At 37.6% G+C, this 19,496-nt stretch overlaps 1 protein-coding gene across 3 annotated transcripts; it reads right to left on the bottom strand.

Annotated features, from left to right (window-relative positions):
• Nucleotides 1-7,155: 7,155 nt before the first annotated feature.
• Nucleotides 7,156-18,020, bottom strand: MMP26 (matrix metallopeptidase 26). 3 transcript variants are annotated; one of them, XM_027580428.1, is made up of 7 exons: nt 17,989-18,020; nt 11,047-11,396; nt 9,529-9,749; nt 8,800-8,948; nt 8,079-8,204; nt 7,429-7,590; nt 7,156-7,350 (listed from the first exon to the last, which is right to left on the bottom strand). In XM_027580428.1, exons 2-7 carry the CDS (start codon nt 11,143-11,145, stop codon nt 7,319-7,321), a joined length of 789 nt encoding a protein of 262 aa, XP_027436229.1. In that variant the 5' UTR covers nt 11,146-11,396; nt 17,989-18,020; the 3' UTR covers nt 7,156-7,318. The 3 variants fall into 3 exon arrangements, with proteins under 3 accessions (XP_027436229.1, XP_027436228.1, XP_027436227.1); XM_027580427.1 differs by lacking the exon at nt 8,079-8,204; XM_027580426.1 differs by lacking the exon at nt 8,079-8,204 and having other exon boundaries at nt 7,156-7,590.
• Nucleotides 18,021-19,496: the final 1,476 nt, after the last annotated feature.

Genomic DNA, 19,496 nt, shown 5'->3' with positions numbered 1-19,496 from the left:
AACACATTGACAACAATACAATAATAGTGGGGGACTTTAACACCCCCCTGACTGAAATGGACAGATCATCTAAGCAAAAGATCAACAAGGAAATAAAGACTTTAAATGACACACTGGACCAAATGGACTTCACAGACATATTCAGAACATTCCATCCCAAAGCAACGGAATACACATTCTTCTCTAGTGCCCATGGAACATTCTCCAGAATTGATCACATCCTAGGTCACAAATCAGGTCTCAATCGGTACCAAAAGATTGGGATCATTCCCTGCATATTTTCAGACCACAATGCTTTGAAACTAGAACTCAACCACAAGAGGAAAGTCGGAAAGAACTCAAATACATGGAGGCTAAAGAGCATCCTACTAAAGAATGAATGGGTCAACCAAGAAATTAAAGAAGAATTAAAAAAATTCATGGAAACCAATGAAAATGAAAACACAACTGTTCAAAATCTTTGGGATACAGCAAAGGCAGTCCTGAGAGGAAAGTATATAGCAATACAAGCCTTTCTCAAGAAACAAGAAAGGTCTCAAATACACAACCTAACCCGACACCTAAAGGAGCTGGAGAAAGAACAGCAAAGAAAGCCTAAACCCAGCAGGAGAAGAGAAATCATAAAGATCAGAGCAGAAATCAATGAACTAGAAACCAAAAGAACATTAGAACAGATCAACGAAACTAGGAGCTGGTTCTTTGAAAGAATTAACAAGATTGATAAACCCCTGGCCAGACTGATCAAAAGAAAAGAGAAATGACCCAAATCAACAAAATCATGAATGAAAGAGGAGAGATCACAAGCAACACCAAAGAAATACAAACAATTATAAGAACATATTATGAGCAACTCTATGCCAGCAAATTAGATAACCTGGAAGAAATGGGTGCATTCCTAGAGATGTATCAACTACCAAAATTGAACCAGGAAGAAATAGAAAACCTGAACAGACCTATAACCACTAAGGAAATTGAAACAGTCATCAAAAATCTCCCAAGAAACAAAAGCCCAGAGCCAGATGGCTTCCCAGGGGAATTCTATCAGACCTTTCAAGAAGAATTAATACCTATTCTCCTGAAACTGTTCCAAAAAATAGAAATGGAAGGGAAACTTCCAAACTCATTTTATGAGGCCAGCATTACCTTGATCCCAAAACCAGACAAAGACCCCATCAAAAAAGAGAATTACAGACCAATATCCTTGATGAACATGGATGCAAAAATTCTCACCAAAATACTAGCCAATAGGATCCAACAGTACATTAAAAGGATTATTCACCACGACCAAGTGGGATTTATTCCTGGGCTGCAAGGCCGGTTCAACATCCGCAAATCAATCAACGTGATACAATACATTAACAAAAGAAAGAACAAGAATCATATGATCCTCTCAATAGATGCAGAAAAAGCATTTGACAAAGTACAACATCCTTTCTTGATCAAAACTCTTCAGAGTATAGGGATAGAGGGTACATACCTCAATATCATAAAAGCCATCTATGAAAAACCTACAGCGAATATCATTCTCAATGGGGAAAGGCTGAGAGCTTTTCCCCTAAGGTCAGGAACGCGGCAGGGATGTCCACTCTCACCACTGCTATTCAACATAGTATTAGAAGTCCTAGCCACAGCAATCAGACAACAAAAAGAAATCAAAGGCATCCAAATCGGCAAAGAGGAAGTCAAACTCTCACTCTTTGCAGATGATATGATACTGTATGTGGAAAACCCAAAAGACTCCACCCCAAAACTGCTAGAACTCATACAGGAATTCAGTAAAGTAGTAGGATATAAAATCAATGCACAGAAATCAGTGGCATTCCTATACACCAACAACAAGACAGAAGAGAGACAAATCAAGGAGTCTATCCCATTTACAATTGCACCCAAAACGATTAGATACCTAGGAATAAATCTAACCAAAGAGGCAAAGGATCTGTACTCAGAAAACTATAAAATACTCCTGAAAGAAATTGAAGAAGACACAAAGAAATGGAAAAACGTTCCATGCTCATGGATTGGGAGAATCAACATTGTGAAGATGTCAATGCTACCTAGAGCAATCTACACATTCAATGCAATCCCCATCAAAATTCCATCCACTTTTTTCAAAGAAATGGAACAAATAATCCTAAAATTTGTATGGAACCAGAAGAGACCCAGAATAGCCAGAGGAATACTGAAAAAGAAAAGCAAAGCTGGCGGCATCACAATTCCGGACTTCCAGCTCTATTACAAAGCTGTCATCATCAAGACAGTATGGTACTGGCACAAAAACAGACACATAGATCAATGGAACAGAATTGAGAGCCCAGAAATGGACCCTCAACTCTATCGTCAACTTATTTTTGACAAAGCAGGAAAGAATGTCCAATGGCAAAAAGACAGTCTCTTCAACAAATGGTGTTGGGAAAATTGGACAGCCACATGCAGAAGAATGAAACTGGACCATTTCCTTACACCACACACAAAAATAGATTCCAAATGGTTGAAAGACCTAAACGTGAGACAGGAGTCCATCCAAATCCTAAAGGAGAACACAGGTAGCAACCTTTTCGACCTTAGCCGCAGCAACTTCTTCCTAGAAACATCGCCAAAGGCACGGGAAGCCAGGGCAAAAATGAACTATTGGGATTTCATCAAGATAAAAAGCTTCTGCACAGCAAAAGAAACAGTCCACAAAACCAAAAGACAACCGACAGAATGGGAGAAAATATTTGCAAATGACATATCAGATAAAGGGCTAGTATCCAAAATCTATAAAGAACTTATCAAACTCAACACCCAAAGAACAAATAATCCAATCAAGAAATGGGCAGAAGACATGAACAGACATTTCTCCAAAGAAGACATCCAAATGGCCAACAGGCACATGAAAAAGTGCTCAACATCGCTTGGCATCAGGGAAATCCAAATCAAAACCTCAATGAGATACCACCTCACACCCGTCAGAATGGCTAAAATTAACAAGTCAGGGAACGACAGATGTTGGCGGGGATGTGGAGAAAGGGGAACCCTCCTACACTGTTGGTGGGAATGCAAGCTGGTGCAACCCCTCTGGAAAACAGTATGGAGGTTCCTCAAACAGTTGAAATTAGAGCTACCGTTCGATCCAGCAATTGCACTACTGGGTATTTACCACAAAGATACAAATGTAGGGACCCGAAGGGGTACGTGTACCCCAATGTTTATAGCAGCAATGTCCACCATAGCCAAACTGTGGAAAGAGCCAAGATGCCCATCGACAGATGAATGGATAAAGAAGATGTGGCATATATACACAATGGAATATTATGCAGCCATCAAAAGGAATGAGATCTTGCCATTTGCAACGACGTGGATGGAACTGGAGGGTGTTATGCTGAGTGAAATAAGTCAATCAGAGAAAGACATGTATCACATGACCCCACTGATATGAGGAATTCTTAATCTCAGGAAACAAACTGAGTGTTACTGGAGTGGTTGGGGGTGGGAGGGATGGGGTGGCTGGGTGATAGATATTGGGGAGGGTATGTGCTACGGTGAGCGCTGTGAATTGTGCAAAACTGTTGAATCACAGATCTGTACTTCTGAAACAAATAATGCAACATATTTTAAGAAAAAAGAAAAAGAAGAAGATAACAGGAGAGGAAGAATAGGGGAGTATGTCAGAGGGGGAGACGAACCATGAGAGATGATGGACTCTGAAAAACAAACTGAGGGTTCTAGAGGGGAGGGGGGTAGGGGGATGGGTTAGCCTGGTGATGGGTATTGAGGAGGGCACGTTCTGCATGGAGCACTGGGTGTTATGAACAAACAATGAATCATGGAACACTGCACCAAAAACTAATGATGTAATGTATGGTGATTAACATAACAATAAAAAAATTAAAAAAAAAAAAAAAAAAAACAACCCTTAACCATAGCTGTGCCAAGAGCATATGATTCTGATCCTGGAAATTGTATAAATGGATCCCTCCCTCTCTCTACCACTCCTAGTCCTTTCTTTCAAATGTCACAGTTTTCCCTTCTTGAATGAGCATATGAGAATGAAAGCATAACTACTCCAACCCAGAGGGATATTGAAACTTCAGCTTCATTAGGGGCATCCATATAGAACTGTGTTAATTAAGTGCAGAGAGGCCCCTCTGTTATAAGGTATTTACAACTTCTCACTGAACAGGATGTTCATCAGTTATGTCCTTAATAATCATTTATTAAGCAACAACAGGATTCAAGTCCCCATACTAACCTCTGCAAAGGCAAAAACTATTACCTGGTTCATCACTATTTCCACTGTGCTTAGTATGGAACATGGCTTCCTAAGACATTCTTTTTTCAGCTTATACCTTGGCTATCCACCTCTTTGCATTTCCTTACGAATTTTATACAGAGCTTATCAATTTCCACTAAGATCTATATTGGGACTTTCATTGTGAATGTATCAAATTTGTAGATCAATTTTGGGAGAATTGAAACTTTTAGGTTACCAGGTCTACCGATCTGAGAACATAGACCTCAATTAATTAAGGTCTTTATTTTTTCTCAATATTGTTTTATGCTTTTAAAATAAGAACTATTATATATCTTACATTATATTTATTCCTATTTGATACTAATTTATGCTAATATGAATAGAACTTATAAATTATCTTTTTTTCTAAATCTCTGGTACTGATATATATATATATATATATATAATGACTGCAAGATGCCCTCAGCAAGAATTATTAGCAAACTTTGAAAAAAAAAAGGTTTATTACTTATAGGACCTGGACATTACATGGCACACCTGGGACCACACAGCAAGGTGCAAGGTGGAGGCTGGGGGAGGGGAGAGAGCCCACTCTTGCACAGGGACCTAGCATTCTTCTTTTATTGGAGTCAAGGTTGAGGGACTAGAGTTTCTTGGGCTCACTCTTTATTGGTGATTTTTTAAATTTAAATTCAATTAATTAACATATAGTGCAGTATTAGTTTCAGGGTAGAATTTAGTGATTCATCAGTTGCATATAATGCTCAGGGCTCATTACATCAAATGCCCTCCTTAATGCCCATCACCCAGTTACCCCATCCCCCAGCCCTGTCCCCTCCAGCAACCCTCAGTTTGTTTCATAGAGTTAAGCATCTCTTATAGTTTGTCTCCCTCTCCGATTTCGTCTTCCCCTCCCTTCCCCTATGTTCATCTGTTTTGTTTCTTAAATTCTACATATGAGTGAAATCATATGATAATTTAATGGTGAATTTAAAATGTAAGAGCGGGAATTTAAAGAGAGAGAAGAAAAAAAGCACATGGCCTAAATGGTCAGTCATCTAAGGAGCCTCAGAGGCCCCTTAGGGGAGGGGGCTTGGTTTAGGGGGCCTGGTTCTCTATCTAATTGTGTGGCTGGCAGTGTTTACCTGAAATAGTCATCTTTGAAATGGATGCCTCTTTGAAGTGGAGGCTTAATCAAAGCTTAAGTCAGTTACTTGCATTAAAAAAAGAGAAACCAACTGTCAGGGTTTACACTACAATTGATTTAGTGCAATGGTTAAGACCCCTAGTGCAGTGTTGAGCAGAAGTGATGAAAGTTATGTTATTTTCCCTTTTTTGCTCTCACAGGTAACATTCTCAACATTTCATCATTAATGTATGTTTGCTAGCATATTTTTTGTAACTACCTTTACCAGAGAACATGTTACTTTCTATTGTTCATTTGATTAAATGTTTTATCAAGAATAGATGGTGAATTTCATAAAGTTATTTTCTGTGTCCATTGAGATTTGTGATTTTTACAATTCATATGATTTTCCTTCATTATCTTATTAATGTGATTAATTATATTGATTGATTTTTAGATATCAACTTTATATTTCAACCCACATTGGACATGTTACTTGACTTTCCTTTATTTATTGCCAGGTTTAGTTTGTTAATACTTTGTTTAGGATTTTTTACATCTGTGTTCATCAGTGAGAGTACCCCGAAATTTTCCTTACTTATAATGTTTTTGTCATGTTTTGCTATAAGATTATGCAGAGTTTGAAAATAATCTAAGAAAAATTTTTTTCCAACTGGAAGATTTTGCATGGCATGATGTCTTTATTAAATGGCTATCCAGGGGTAGTTTTACATATAGTCTTGATAAATAACAGTTAAAAGATGGTTCAGATTTTCTTTTTTGTTAGTTTTGAAAATACTTGTGAAGAAATATAATTATAGGTTATATTTTTAAACATTTGTAGGGCTACTTGGATTTTCTACTTCTCCTTTTGCCTATTTTTGTAAGCTATGTTTAATTAAGAATGTATATTCTAGATAAAAATTTTGATATTTATTAACTAAAAATTACTCATTACACATCTTTATGATCTTTCAGTGTCTTCAGGAGTGTCAACATATTGCCTTTTTCATTATTGATGTTGGTTTTATATGCATCGTCTCTTTTATACTTACCAGTCATACCACGGATAATTTCATTGATTCTTCAAAAAGTCAATTGTCAGAGGTTAAGTTCTCCAAAAGTAAATATTAAGAGAATTTGGGATGTAAAGTGTAGGTACTTTGTCTAGAAAGCATGAAAGCTACCTGCTTTGGTCAACTCTCTGTATATCTCAATTTTATCATTGTGCCTCCATGTGCATGTAATTAATCTTTGTTTTCTTTCTCCTGTTAATCTATCTCAAGTCAATTTCATTCTTAGACCAGCTAGAAGAAATTTAAAGGGTAGAGGAAAAATTGTCCTTCCTCAACAATACCTGAAAATTGTGCTGCCAAGCACTGATTAAAGAGGTTTACATCCATTACAGCATTTAGACTTATGACAGTAGATAATTACAATTATTTAGCAAATGCAAAACTGAGTTATAAGGAGGTTAAATAATTTGCTGAAAGTCTCAGAGCTAATAAGTAAGTGGATAGGCTACCATCCTAACACCAGGTCTCTATAGCTGCAATCTTCAATATAGCATAAATAACATTCTTCAAATGCTACCCATGTAATTACATATGAAAGATTTATTCCTAATCTTATTTTTTCTTACCTTTTCAGCTAATTTGAGAGTTTCACGGCCATCTCTGCTAGAGTTTTCCATTCTATTATACTCCTCTCTCGCTTTGATCACAGTGACTGAATATACAAAATGCTGAGACACACCAAATTGTAAGAACAAATTTTTACTCTTAAAAACCATCTTTATTGGGACCCAGAAGTGTTCTGAGCTTTGACTCAGCTGCCTTAAATAGGATCAATTCTTTAGGGATTAGTTCAAGCAGTCCCCAAGGTTGCGTTAAGGCCTTGAGTTCTTTGATCTTCCAGTGAAGCCACTAAAACTCAGGCTGAATGATTCTTCTGTGCCATCATTGGGGCATTTCAGATGAACATCTTTCTCCTTATGAGGACAGAAGAAAACAATAAACTCCAAGTGGAATTTCCTGCCCAGATACCCTCCCTTCCAGCAGGCACAGACCATACAGTTGCTGAATTCTTTTGATATCATCACCATCAAGATGGAAGGTTCTAGGGTCCCAATTCACATATCTGGGGTACATTATGGAGTTCAGACTCTTGGAGTGCAGCAGGCCCAGAGAATGGCCTAGTTCATGAATGGCAACAAGGAACAGATTAAACCCTGAAAAGGTACAGACAAAAGTATAAATATTAACTATGTATAAAGAAGGCAGAAAAAGAAGGGAGAAAAAAGGAGAGAACAGAAAAGGAGGAAATAACAAATGTTAGAAAGCAAGAAAAAGGCAAGCAGAGAAGGAAGGAATCTAGTGGGAAACAGAATGGCAGAACAGATGGACAGATAAACTGGAAGTGAACAAGAAGCATGGAGAAAATTGAGACACACTGATTAATGGAAGCAAAGACATAAAGAGAGAAAAGAAAATGTGACCATGTGTTTATGATAGGAGTATCTTTGTTCAGAAATGATCCCACCTGCCCCCACTCAAATAGGAGACCCAATTCCTCAACCAAATTTTCCCATCTCACCCTGGACACTCTGAGTCCTTCCCTTTACTCTCTTTACTACATTCTAGGCCCAAATGAAGACCATCATTACCAACACCTGGGCTCCCAGAGAGTTCTAGCATTCCTACCAGGTAAGGTCTTTACCTCTGTATGAAGTTGACCAATGTTCTACTCTGTCAAAGTGGGTAACTCCTGAAGGTCCAGAATTTGGTAAAAAAGCATGACCTAAGACACCACCTGGTCCATCAAAGGGCCAACAATCTCCATGGGCTGTGGACAATGACAAGCTATTGTCACAATGGGGGATCAGGGAAAGGGCAGGAATGGTCCTAGTAAGCCTCAGTGCCTTAGAGTACCATGCAACTGGATAATGCTAGAGGTGTGAGAGGGCTAAGGCACCATCTATGCAGAGGAATGGGGTGGCACCAAAAATCTATTTATCTTCTGTGGTAAAAGAAGAGGAGAAGATGGCAGAGATTGAGTGAAGGTTATATGTTGGACAGAAAAACTTCTTCCCAAAATGAAAGGAAAAGGGAGAAGGAAACTTAGACTCTATAGTGTTTTATAAATAGGTTGGATCAACTTTGAACAGTGTTTCAATAGATTTGAGGGCTACACAACTGCCTTTTGACAGGCAAATGTACAGTCACCCTCCTTTACTCTGTTCACACAACAGTGTATCTCCTCCCCTATCTCCTGCTACATTGTACTAAAGATGTCTTTCTGTGTTATAGACTTACTGATTTCCATTAGGTTTGTCTTTTTTCAAAAGCTGAACTAAGTGGACTAGGTTTTTCTTTATGGATTGAGACCATTTGCCCTTTACATGGGACACCATACCCTCCTTCCCATGTCTGTTTCTTACCTAAGTCCCAGAAAGAAATCTTGATGTCTGCATCTTGATTTTTCACTTGCTGGAAAATCAAGAGGGTCACATTGCTCCAGATGGAAACTGTGTCTTGCATAATGCCTTTCACTATGGATGGGTTTATATCTCTTGGGTAATTGATAATCCTGAAAGAAGAAATCTTTAAGTGGAATAGCTCAGAGGTATGGGAATTATCCTACGTCTAAAAAGAAATGACTGCTTTGGGGCAAATCACTTAATATTTTTGGGACTCATTTTGCTCATCTGTAAAATAAATTCCCAAAGAATTAAACCTGCAAAATATAGATTCCTAAGAATTTAGACATTTGTTAGATTTCTGAGAATTTTATCAAATTCCCCACATTCCTATATAAACCAAAGTCTGAAAACCATAGCCCTACAAAGTAGTTATGAAAAAATAATCAATGTGGACTCAATTGAAAAATGTACAGCGTTCTATATAAGTTATTATTAGTTGGCTTTGGATGTCTCTAACATGCTTTGGATTCCCCACAGAAAGAGTACCCTAGATAGGGAGCAAAAATACGTCAAAATTCTCTGCTATAAACAACCCCTCCCCCACCACACACACACACACACACACACACACACACACACACACACACACACACACACTTCAAAAAAAAAAAAAAGTTTTAACTAAGCAGAAGTCAGTAGAAGTGCTTCCAGGAGGCACTCATTGCTCCAGGCTTTAACAACAAACACCTGTAGGTCAAAGTGTGCTTATCCCATTTAGAACTTCCTGGGAAAGTGGAGTCATTAGCCCCATCAGTTACTCCACAGTGGGGATGGTGTGGCACAGCCAGCGTCTGCTCATCCTGTAGGTCTGTCTCATTCAGATGGAAGGGCGGCAGGTGCTGTATGTCTTCCCCCTGGGTGAGGAGTGGTGACTCTTTCTTGGTCCGGAAAATCTGATGGGAATAGTCCTGGGTGAGAGGGAAGGGATGAGTACTTAGAGAGGATAAGGGCAGACTTGCGCTACCAGCAACCTGGGGCAGAGCCTCTTTTGAGGTTCTGGGAAGGATGGGGCTTTCTGTATCTGGCCTTCTTAAACCTCCTGTTCTCAGTTGAATGATGACATCTATCCCTGATTCTCCTGTCACGGGGAGACAATAAAATAAAAGTGACCTAGATAGCCTGTTAAAAATTCTCCAGAAATAAAGCATCCAGTGTCAGGAAAGAGAGGCCCAAGAATAAAGGTATAAGGTGTTAGGTGGGACTTGTCCAGGGAAGATGGTGTCTGGTCTTCCTGACCAATTGAGGTGTTCTCAATCAGGACAGAATCTATGACTCCCATGACATAAAATTTGGCCATTTCTGCATACCCAGTTCATTTGCATTTATACGTTCCATTCCATTAAGATACTTTTTTAGAACTCATTCATTAGCTACTCCCTGTCTCCATTAACTTTCTTACCATCTGGTACTGAATTTCAACTTCTGGGGGAAAAAAGAAGTACACCTTATATTACAGTCAGGCTCTATCTGTATCTATGTTTGAACTCTAGTATTTTAAGGGCAGTACTTATTCTAACTTGGCCTACACCACAGTTCTTATGATAGTACTTGATATAAACTCATGATTAATTTTTACATTTGGTATAAAATTACATTTTTATGCCTTTATTTTATTGTGGACTTGGCTGGGCACTCAGAGGCATATGATTTAGCATATTTTTCTGGACTAAGTATGAGCAGGAAATTTTACCCAGTCCCTGAGTAATTATGAAGTACACAACTAACACCAGTTTCAGTTATTTTGGATGCTTAAAAAGTCTAGAACAAATTCACAGTTGCTTGACAAATTTCAAAGTGTGTAGTAGACAGTTTGAGAGGTTTCTCAGTCCATAGGAAGGACAAGTTTATTAGTCCATTTAAATCACTTCCTCTGATTGCTCACCACCTGCCAGATTCAGAGATGCAGACCCTGAGTGTTCTTCTATGCCCTTCCAGGAGTCTAAGAGTAGGGGAGGGGAGCACTGCAATTGCATTATTCACTAGGCACTATAAGAACAGTACTTTTAGGGGCCCAAAGATGATTTCATTACTTCTGAAATCAGAAGAAAAAAACCTGAAAGATTAAAGAAAATGAAAAAAGATTTAGTATGTAATATTAATATATTCATTTCTAGACCATGTGGTAACTGTATGGATATAAAATATAATGGAAGAAGAGCCCACAACAGTCATAATGTTACAACATGGTCAAATCAGCACACCTACCTTAATAAAGTCCAGTCCTTTAAGGTCGATAGCAGGGGGCACTGGGAAGGCCAGGCACCAAGGCAGGAAAACAGTAACCTTGAAGACGGCACGCTGCATGGCAAATGCTCATTCTCCCCCTGCCTTAACTCATGTACCTAACATTGATCATGGAGCCTTTATAGCCATGCTGGCCACATCCAGTGACTCATGCTGCCAGTTTGCCCTTTCCTTGCACTGGTTAGTGTCGTCATTGTCCTTCCCGAGCTGAAGGCAGAGTGGTCAGCCTGGCAGGGTGACGACAGCAGCCATGGGATTTATTTTGCCATTCATTTCACACCTAATGGCCCTCAGAATACCTGGCCACAGCCCTGTCAGAGGAAATAATGGTATATCTCAGGTTATAAAGGACATTATTATTTAAAAATGGAAGAAAAAAAAAACCAAGAAACTGGAGACATAGAAACAATTTATTATACCTTTGCATATAGAATAATTTCTTTACTAGTCACAAACAAATATTACCTTGCTCCAGAAGCTAAAAAGAGAGAGGTATGTGAAATTGAGGAAGAGAGTAGCATCCACTATAGTGAAAATTTAGATCAGAATATGAAAAAATCTCTGAGACCCATATAGAGGAGTTATAGGGACACACAGAATGATAAAGTTGCTAAAAATATGTTTGAGAAAATAAGTCAATTGACTATAAATTGAGAGAGACACAGAAATTTATATACACAGCAAAAGATTTCAGTTGATAGCCTTTGAGATCACACAAATATGAGTATGAACATTAACTCAGCTACCTAAAAGTTGATCTACCTTAAGCAAGTTTTTAATACTGTAAAGCCTCCATCTCTTTATCTGTAAATTAAGGAAACTAATAATATTCACATAATTTGATGTGTAAGGGAGATAGAAACTGAGCACTGGGCTTGGTAACAGTAATCACAATAGGCAAGAGCTATTTTACAATTATTTTTACATTCACACGGACACAAAAATTGAAGCAGAAACAAAGACCTGGAGACACCGAGAGAGAATGATTCAAACACCAAGCTTTACTGAACACTTTCTGAGTGCCCAGACCTGAAATTGCCTCCAATGAGGGAGACACGGAGTGAACAGATGCAGTTCCATTTCTTGCTCTCAGGAGCTCATTCTTTGGCAACCCCAGGGACACCTGCTACACTGCTCCTCTGAGGACTATGCCTCTCCCTCCTATTCCTGCCAGTTCCTCCAGATAAACCAAAGGGGATAAAACGACTCTGGGAAGAGAGTGGAAATAGGATAGGGAATGAATGGAGAAAGTAGGGGTGTTCATTACTTCTGACTCACCCCCAAAACTCTAGATCCCCGCTTCTACATCAATTCCTTCTGACAATTGATCTTAATCAAATTTCTTTCTTCTTCTTCCAGGGGTGCCTACTCCCTGAATATGATACCATCCAGGTGTTGTCCCTGCAAACACAGGCTCAATAGGTCCAATTGGTCTACCTTCACCTATTCTCTGAAAACATGCCCTTCTAGGGAATGAAACTTCCATTCATGCTCCTTTGGAGAACTGTAGCCCTCTGCTCTGTCTTCCCATCCCTGTCTTCCTCATGGCTGGGAAAGACACCATATTTGATTGCTATTTCTCTGCCTTGGCAATATTTGGCATTGGGGAGTGGTGAAAGAGGCTGTGAGGACTGTGCCAACCATGATCTTGGCATTAAGACCAGGTTCACAATTTCATTAAATGTTAGCCTGATAGCAAGATGTGATAGAAGCCAGAGTTCCAGGCCTTGGGCCTATAGTAAAAACAAAAATCAAATAACAGGTGTTAAGGATGAAAATTGAGGATCATATAAGAACTTGTAAAACATAGGCAATTATTGAGGACCTATTATGAAATAAGTCTGTATTTTATGCCTTTGGCAAATATTATAATAACTTTATATGTTAAAAGATGGGACTTGGGGCGCCTGGGTGGCTCAGTCGGTTAAGCGTCTGCCTTCAACTCAGGTCATGATCCCAGGGTCCTGGGATCTAGCCCCGCATCAGGCTCCCTGCTCAGCAGTGAGTCTGTTTCCCCCTCTCCCTCTGCCCCTCCACCTGCTTGTTTGCTCCCCACCCTGCTTCTCAAATAAATAAATAAAAATTTAAAAAATAGATAAATAAAAAAATAAAGATGGGACTTGAAAATAAGAGATAACATACTAATGTTATGTAGTTAAGGAATAAAGTTAGTTTCAAATTCAACACTGAAATGTTCCACCAATAAGGGGGAACAAAATTATATATAGACGACAGATAATCAATCCATCAATGGACGATAGGTAGATAGATGATAGATGGGTAGATAGATAGATAGACAGACAGATAGATAGATATAGAAAGATAGGTAGATAGATAGATAGATAGATAGATAGATAGATAGATAGATAGATAGAGGATAGAAAACCACTACCCAGCAACAACAGGGAACAAATCACTGACACATACAACAAAACAGGCAACATCAAAAATGTTAGTTTGAGCTAAACATGTGTGATTATAGTTACATTTATGTGAAGTTCAAGAAAAAGCAAACTAATTTATGGAGAGAAAACTGAACAGGGATTTACTCTGTGGAAGAGAGAGAGGATTGATGGTAAAATATACACACAAGGGAACTTTCTCAAGTGATAACACCTTCTATTTATTGACTAGAATCTGGATAATACAGGAGGATTCACTTTTCAAAACTCACTACTTAGTTATCTGTGCATTTTACCACATGCTAATTATACTTCCATAAAAATAAGTATCATTTATTTAAGTAAATAAGAGAAATGTAGATCAATAAGGTACCAGATGTTACACACACTTCATCCTGAATGATACAGGACTATAATATAAATGGTAATATCTGTGGTCAAATGAGCATATATATAATAATGTTGATTTTTTTTAAGGTGGGAATGCTATAAACTAGTTTACATTCTAAGAGAAGGAAGTTATATTCTAAAGATATGGGTAAATAAATAATGGATATTCCAACATAAGAATTAAGAAGATTGGAAGTATTTGTGGTAAACTTGGAGAAGTGAATATTCTAAATCTGGAAAAGGCAAGATGGAGTTAAGATTGCCTACAAACCAGAGGTGTTTATTGTTAGGTAGGTATAATATAAAGATAGGTTATTTCTTATAGCCTTTTTCAAATTTGTAAAATATGATTTTGTTCACTATGTTCCCATAGGCCTTAATCTTCATTTCCAAGATGAATAAACTAAAGTTTAAGAAATAGTACAACCTCTCCATAGAAAAGGTAAAAATAATAAGATTTGCATCTCTATCTGGTTAACTCTAAAGCAAATTCTATTAAATGAGCATGCTGCTTATATTTACTGGCAGATATCCATCATTATACCATCAACACATCCTTGGTCCTTCAAACAGAATAAATTCACAAACCTTGGAGCCTAAGCTCAGGGGAGTCACAATGTTAGAAATAATGCCTAACTGTCAAAAGTTACTAGAAGTTTTCCAAAATGTATTGTAACACTGAAAAAAGAGCACAAAACTTTTTGAATCTCTTATGTCTCCTCAGTTATTCTGAAATCTCTTTTTTAACCCCTCCCACTCATCAATCCCTGAAATGCTCCTGCACACATTCTTTGTCAGTTCTTCATTACTCTCCTGTCCCTCAGAAGTGGCCAGTTGGAGGTTGGCTTCACCATCTAGGCTAGATGTCTTCAGGAAGTGAGAAGTTGGGCCCTCCCTGACCCTTGACAGGACATGATCAGAGTCCCCCATAAAGGGCAGTTCTTCAGTTACTCTGACTTGTTCTTATAATTCTGGTGCAGAATTGTTAATAAATGAAATCCCCCCATGTTTCCCAGTCTGTAAACTACACCATAGACTCATTAAGGACCGACGGGGACTTTTCCAATTTGCACTGATAGATATAGCAGACTTTGGAACCAAGAAGGAACTCATTATTTATTAGATGAATAAATGTGTTCAGTGAAAGAATCTCATAGCTACTAATGAGATTAAGTTGTTTGTATCTATTTTGCTAGTGGTAAATGGGAGCACATAACTCAAGTTTCTCAACCTAGGGCAGATAAAAGTTACAATAATTTATTGAGTACATATTCTATGTCAAGCATGTACTATCTTTCTCATTGACACAACCATTTGTGAAGTAGGAGTTTTATTACTTTCTTCTTAGACTTAAGGAAACGAGGACTTCACATTTGACCATCATTTGACAGTCATAATACTCAAAAAAGAGTGTCTTAATCTGAAGGCAGAACAGTTCATCACTGAAGTGGACTGCCAATTTCAAAGAGATTGCTTCATCACTTGTGGTGCTACACATCACTGCAATACTGTTTCTGGTGATCCCAGGGTGCACTACGCAATGTGATAGGGTGGACTCAGATGAGTAGACACCTGTAAGACTGACCCAGTACTCAAGTAAATGAGTGCTGGGTGCTGAGGCCTCGCTTAACCTAAGAAAGTAAATGAGTGACATATTAATAATTCAGCCACAGACAAGAAGTATGTGTTTGAAGTACAGCAGCGTTTCTTGAAATGCGACGTAAATATGAATCATTTGAGGATGCTGTTAAAGATATAGATTCTGATTCACTAGTCTTAGATGGTCCTAGTATGTTTATAAGTTTTTATTTTAATTCCAGTTAGTTAACATACAGTGTTATACTAGTTTCAGGTGTACAATACAGTGATTCAACAATTCCATACAACACCCAGTGCTCATCACAACAAGTGCATTCCTTAATCCCCATTACCTGTTTCACCCATCCCCCCCACCTGCCTCTCCTCTGATAACCATCAGTTTGTTCTCTACAGTTAAGTGTCTGTTTCTTGGTTTGTCTTTCTCTCTCTCTTTCTCTCTTTGCTCATTTGTTGTGTTTCTTAAATTCCACATATCAGTGAAATCATATGGTATTTGTCTTTCTCTAACTGACGTATTTCACTTAGGATTATACTCTCTAGCTCCAACCATGTTGTTGCAAATGGCAAGATTTCATTCTATTTTTATGGCTGAGTTCAAAATATATATAAAATACATCTTTATATATACATATATAAAATACATCTTCTTCATCCATATACATATAATACCTCTTCTTCATCCACTAATCAATCAATGAGGACCTCATATTTTTAATTTCTAACAAGTTCTTAGGTAATGCCAATGCTGCTTATCTAAGGATCACACTTTTTGAGCAGTTACAAGGCAAGAGGTTTTGAAAACGTAGGGAGTGTAGAAGCTGTGAATTCAATAAGAAAGCTTTGAGAATGAATACTAGATTTTACATTTTACTTTAAAAATGAACAGCTATGAGAAACAGTAAGCCATTTCTCCTCCCCTCCCTACCCACACTTTCACCCTCTTCATCATTCCAATAGCATCTGATGCCTGGGGCTAAAAAATCTGGCTTAGTCCCAAAATCTTTCCCAGCAGAGTATGGATTGTTTTCCAACTCCTTCTGGGTAAACTTTCTTAGTGGCAGGAGAAAAAAGCATTTTCAAAGTACAGGAATGCATAAACTACATTTGTGTGATTAAGGTAATGAGGCGGCAGGGGCTGGGAGGCATTTTCCAAAGCTGGGAAATTGTTGCCTTTGTTATGACACTGGAAACTCTTCTGGGAAAAAGTGACTCAGTATCTCATTCATCTAGATGTAGAAGAAATGTTTCCACAACAAAACTAGACTTTGGGCTTAGACTGAGAAAAGAATTACTGGTAGAGAACGTAGGGGACAATCAGAGATGGGAACAAGGGAATTGTACAGGCTGTGAAGAGTCATCAGTACCCCTACGGCAGTACAGAGCAACAAAAATGTTTATCATCATGTTTAATTATTTAATTATTATCAATGTATATTTTCTCTCTTGAAACTATTCTGTATTCACAATTTATCATTTCTGTCCAGAGAATACCATGTCATTTGTGATACAAATGTTATTAAGATACAGAGCCTTCCTTAAATTAGTTTGCCATCTCATAGAATGTTTTGTAAATTAAACATATAATTGTGAGACAGTGCTAAGCCTTGTAATAAATATACACAAGTTAGACTAGGGACTGACTGAATGAGATGTTGACCTGGGTTGTAACCTGGTTTGGTCAGAGGAAATAAATATAGGAGTAACCCAGCTCTTGTATTTAAAAAAGTATCATAGGAATAAAATAAATAAAATTAAATAAAATAATAATATTAAATAAAAATAAAATAAAAAGTATTGTAGGAACTCAGGGGAAAAGCCTGGAACTTTATGTCAATCCTTTTGGTTGGAGTGTAGCTTTATATTAAGCAAATCTCTTTCATGGATATAAGAATGTAGAGAGAAGGGGCGCCTGGGTGGCTCAGTCGTTAAGCGTCTGCCTTCGGCTCAGGTCATGATCCCAGGGTCCTGGGATTGAGTCCCACATCGGGGTCCCTGCTCAGCAGGAAGCCTGCTTCTCCCTCTCCCACTCCCCCTGCTTGTGTTCCTGCTTTCGCTGTCTCTCTCTGTCAAATAAATAAATAAAATCTTAAAAAAAAAAAAGAATGTAGAGAGAAGTGGGAAACAGATTATCCAGCCTTAAAATTATGTAAAATAATTTATATTATTTACATTTTATAAATGTACATTTACATTATCAGTGTTTATTCAAATAGGTATAACAATAATTATCAAAAAATAACCACAATAATAAGAGCAGCCAACTTTTACTGATTGTTAAGTGTCACAAGCTATTTATATGAATTAGCCCATTTAACCCTATTTTATAGATTAGGGAATTAAAACTCAGAGAGTTAAACAATCTTCTTAGAGTCAGAGGACTTTAACTGGCAAAACCTGCAATTTTTACCTATAACACATATACACACACACAAACACACACATACATACATATACACAAAAACACACATATATGTGTTATAAAAATTGTACATTCTTCACCAAACAGACTGACCACAGACTCTGAGGCTGCTCCATGACCTGGCTCTCACCCTGTTCAACCACGGTCTCAGGCACTCCTGGCTGGCTGGGAATCTAGGAGGAATTATGCCTGTCCACACCCCTAGTAAAAGGTCCACCAACCATAAACATGACTGAGCTCAGAAGCAGACTTGTGACCTGGCTCCAGTCTCATTCAACCAAAGTCCCAGAGGCAGTCCTATCTGTCCAGGGACCTGGCAGGAGAAGGTCTTTACCTACCAAAACCAGTCTATAAAGACTGGAAGAGGTGACAGCTTCTTAAAATACGCAGACACAAATGGAAGGCTACCTGGATCATGAAGAATCAAGCAAACATGACACTAACATAGGAAACCAATAACGCACCAATAGCTAACCATAAAGAAATGGCGATCCATGAATTGCTTGAGAAAAAATTAAAAATGATCATCTTAAAGAAACTCAGTGAGCTACAAGAGAACACAGACAATTAAACAAAATCAGGAAAACAATACAAGAACAAAAAGAAATTCACTAAAGAAATAGAAACCATAAGAAAAGAACTATCGCTGAAAAATACAATTACTAAGCTGAAAATTCAATAAAGAGCTTCAACAGCAAACTGGATAAACAAAAGAAAGTGAGGGAACTCAAAGAGAAGTTATTTGAAATTATGCAATTAGAGGAACAAAAAGAAAAAAAGTATGAAAATAGTGAAGAAGTCCTGAAAGAGTTATACAACACCATGAAGAGAATGGATATACATACTATAGAAGTCCTAGGAGAGAAAGGGGCAGAAAGCTTATTTAAAGATATAATGGCTGAACTTCTCAAATCTAAAAAGGTTACTGACATTCAGATTCATGAATCCCAAAGAAACACAAGTACATTAAATCCAAAGAATTTTACCCTGAGATACATTATAATTAAATTATCAAAAGTCAAACACAAAGAGAAAATTTTAAAACAGCAAGGAAAAAGTGAATTATTATTTTTTTGAATTATTATACAAGAGAGCCCCTATAAGACTATCAGCAGATTTCTTACCTTGCAGGCTAAGAGAGAGTAGGAGGTTATATTCTTAGTACTGAGAGAGAGAGACAAAACAAAACTTCAAGCTAGAATGCTTTGTACAGAAAATCCATCCTTTAAGAATGAAAGAGAGATAAAGATTTTCCCAAACAAGAACTGAGGGAGTTTGTCACCAGGAGACCTGCCTTAGAAGAATTGTTTTAAGTTGTTCAGGTTGAAGAGCTTCAAGTTGAAGAACAAGTTTTTCAAGTTGAAGTCCAAGTAGAAGAACTTCAAAAAGTTCTTCAATTTGAAAAAAGGACATTAAACAAGCAAAAAAGTAAAAGTAAAATAGCTCACTAATCTTACATAAGAAAAAAAATCTCAATGCTGAAGATAAATATAAAGAGAAACAGAAAGGTGTAATGGTAGTGTGTAAATCACTTAACACTAGTATGTAAATTTGAAGACAAAAATAGTAAGAATAACTATAACCACAGAAATTTGCTAATG

Source organism: Zalophus californianus, chromosome 11 (assembly GCF_009762305.2).
Source record: "Zalophus californianus isolate mZalCal1 chromosome 11, mZalCal1.pri.v2, whole genome shotgun sequence".
Lineage (NCBI taxonomy): Eukaryota > Metazoa > Chordata > Mammalia > Carnivora > Otariidae > Zalophus > Zalophus californianus.
The sequence above is the reverse complement of the archived record's forward strand: the minus strand, read 5'-3'. Positions and strand labels throughout refer to the sequence as shown.

What these genes read in the sequence shown, in the direction of transcription:
- MMP26 (XM_027580428.1), bottom strand. Translation starts at nt 11,145, where the DNA reads ATGCAGCGTGCCGTCTTCAAGGTTACTGTTTTCCTGCCTTGGTGCCTG. An exon ending in GATTTCTTTCTGGGACTTAG is followed by an intron (nt 8,205 to 8,799) that starts GTAAGAAACAGA and finishes CATTGTCCACAG; the next exon opens with CCCATGGAGATTGTTGGCCC. An exon ending in TTGGTCAACTTCATACAGAG is followed by an intron (nt 7,591 to 8,078) that starts GTAAAGACCTTA and finishes GTACCTTTTCAG; the next exon opens with GGTTTAATCTGTTCCTTGTT.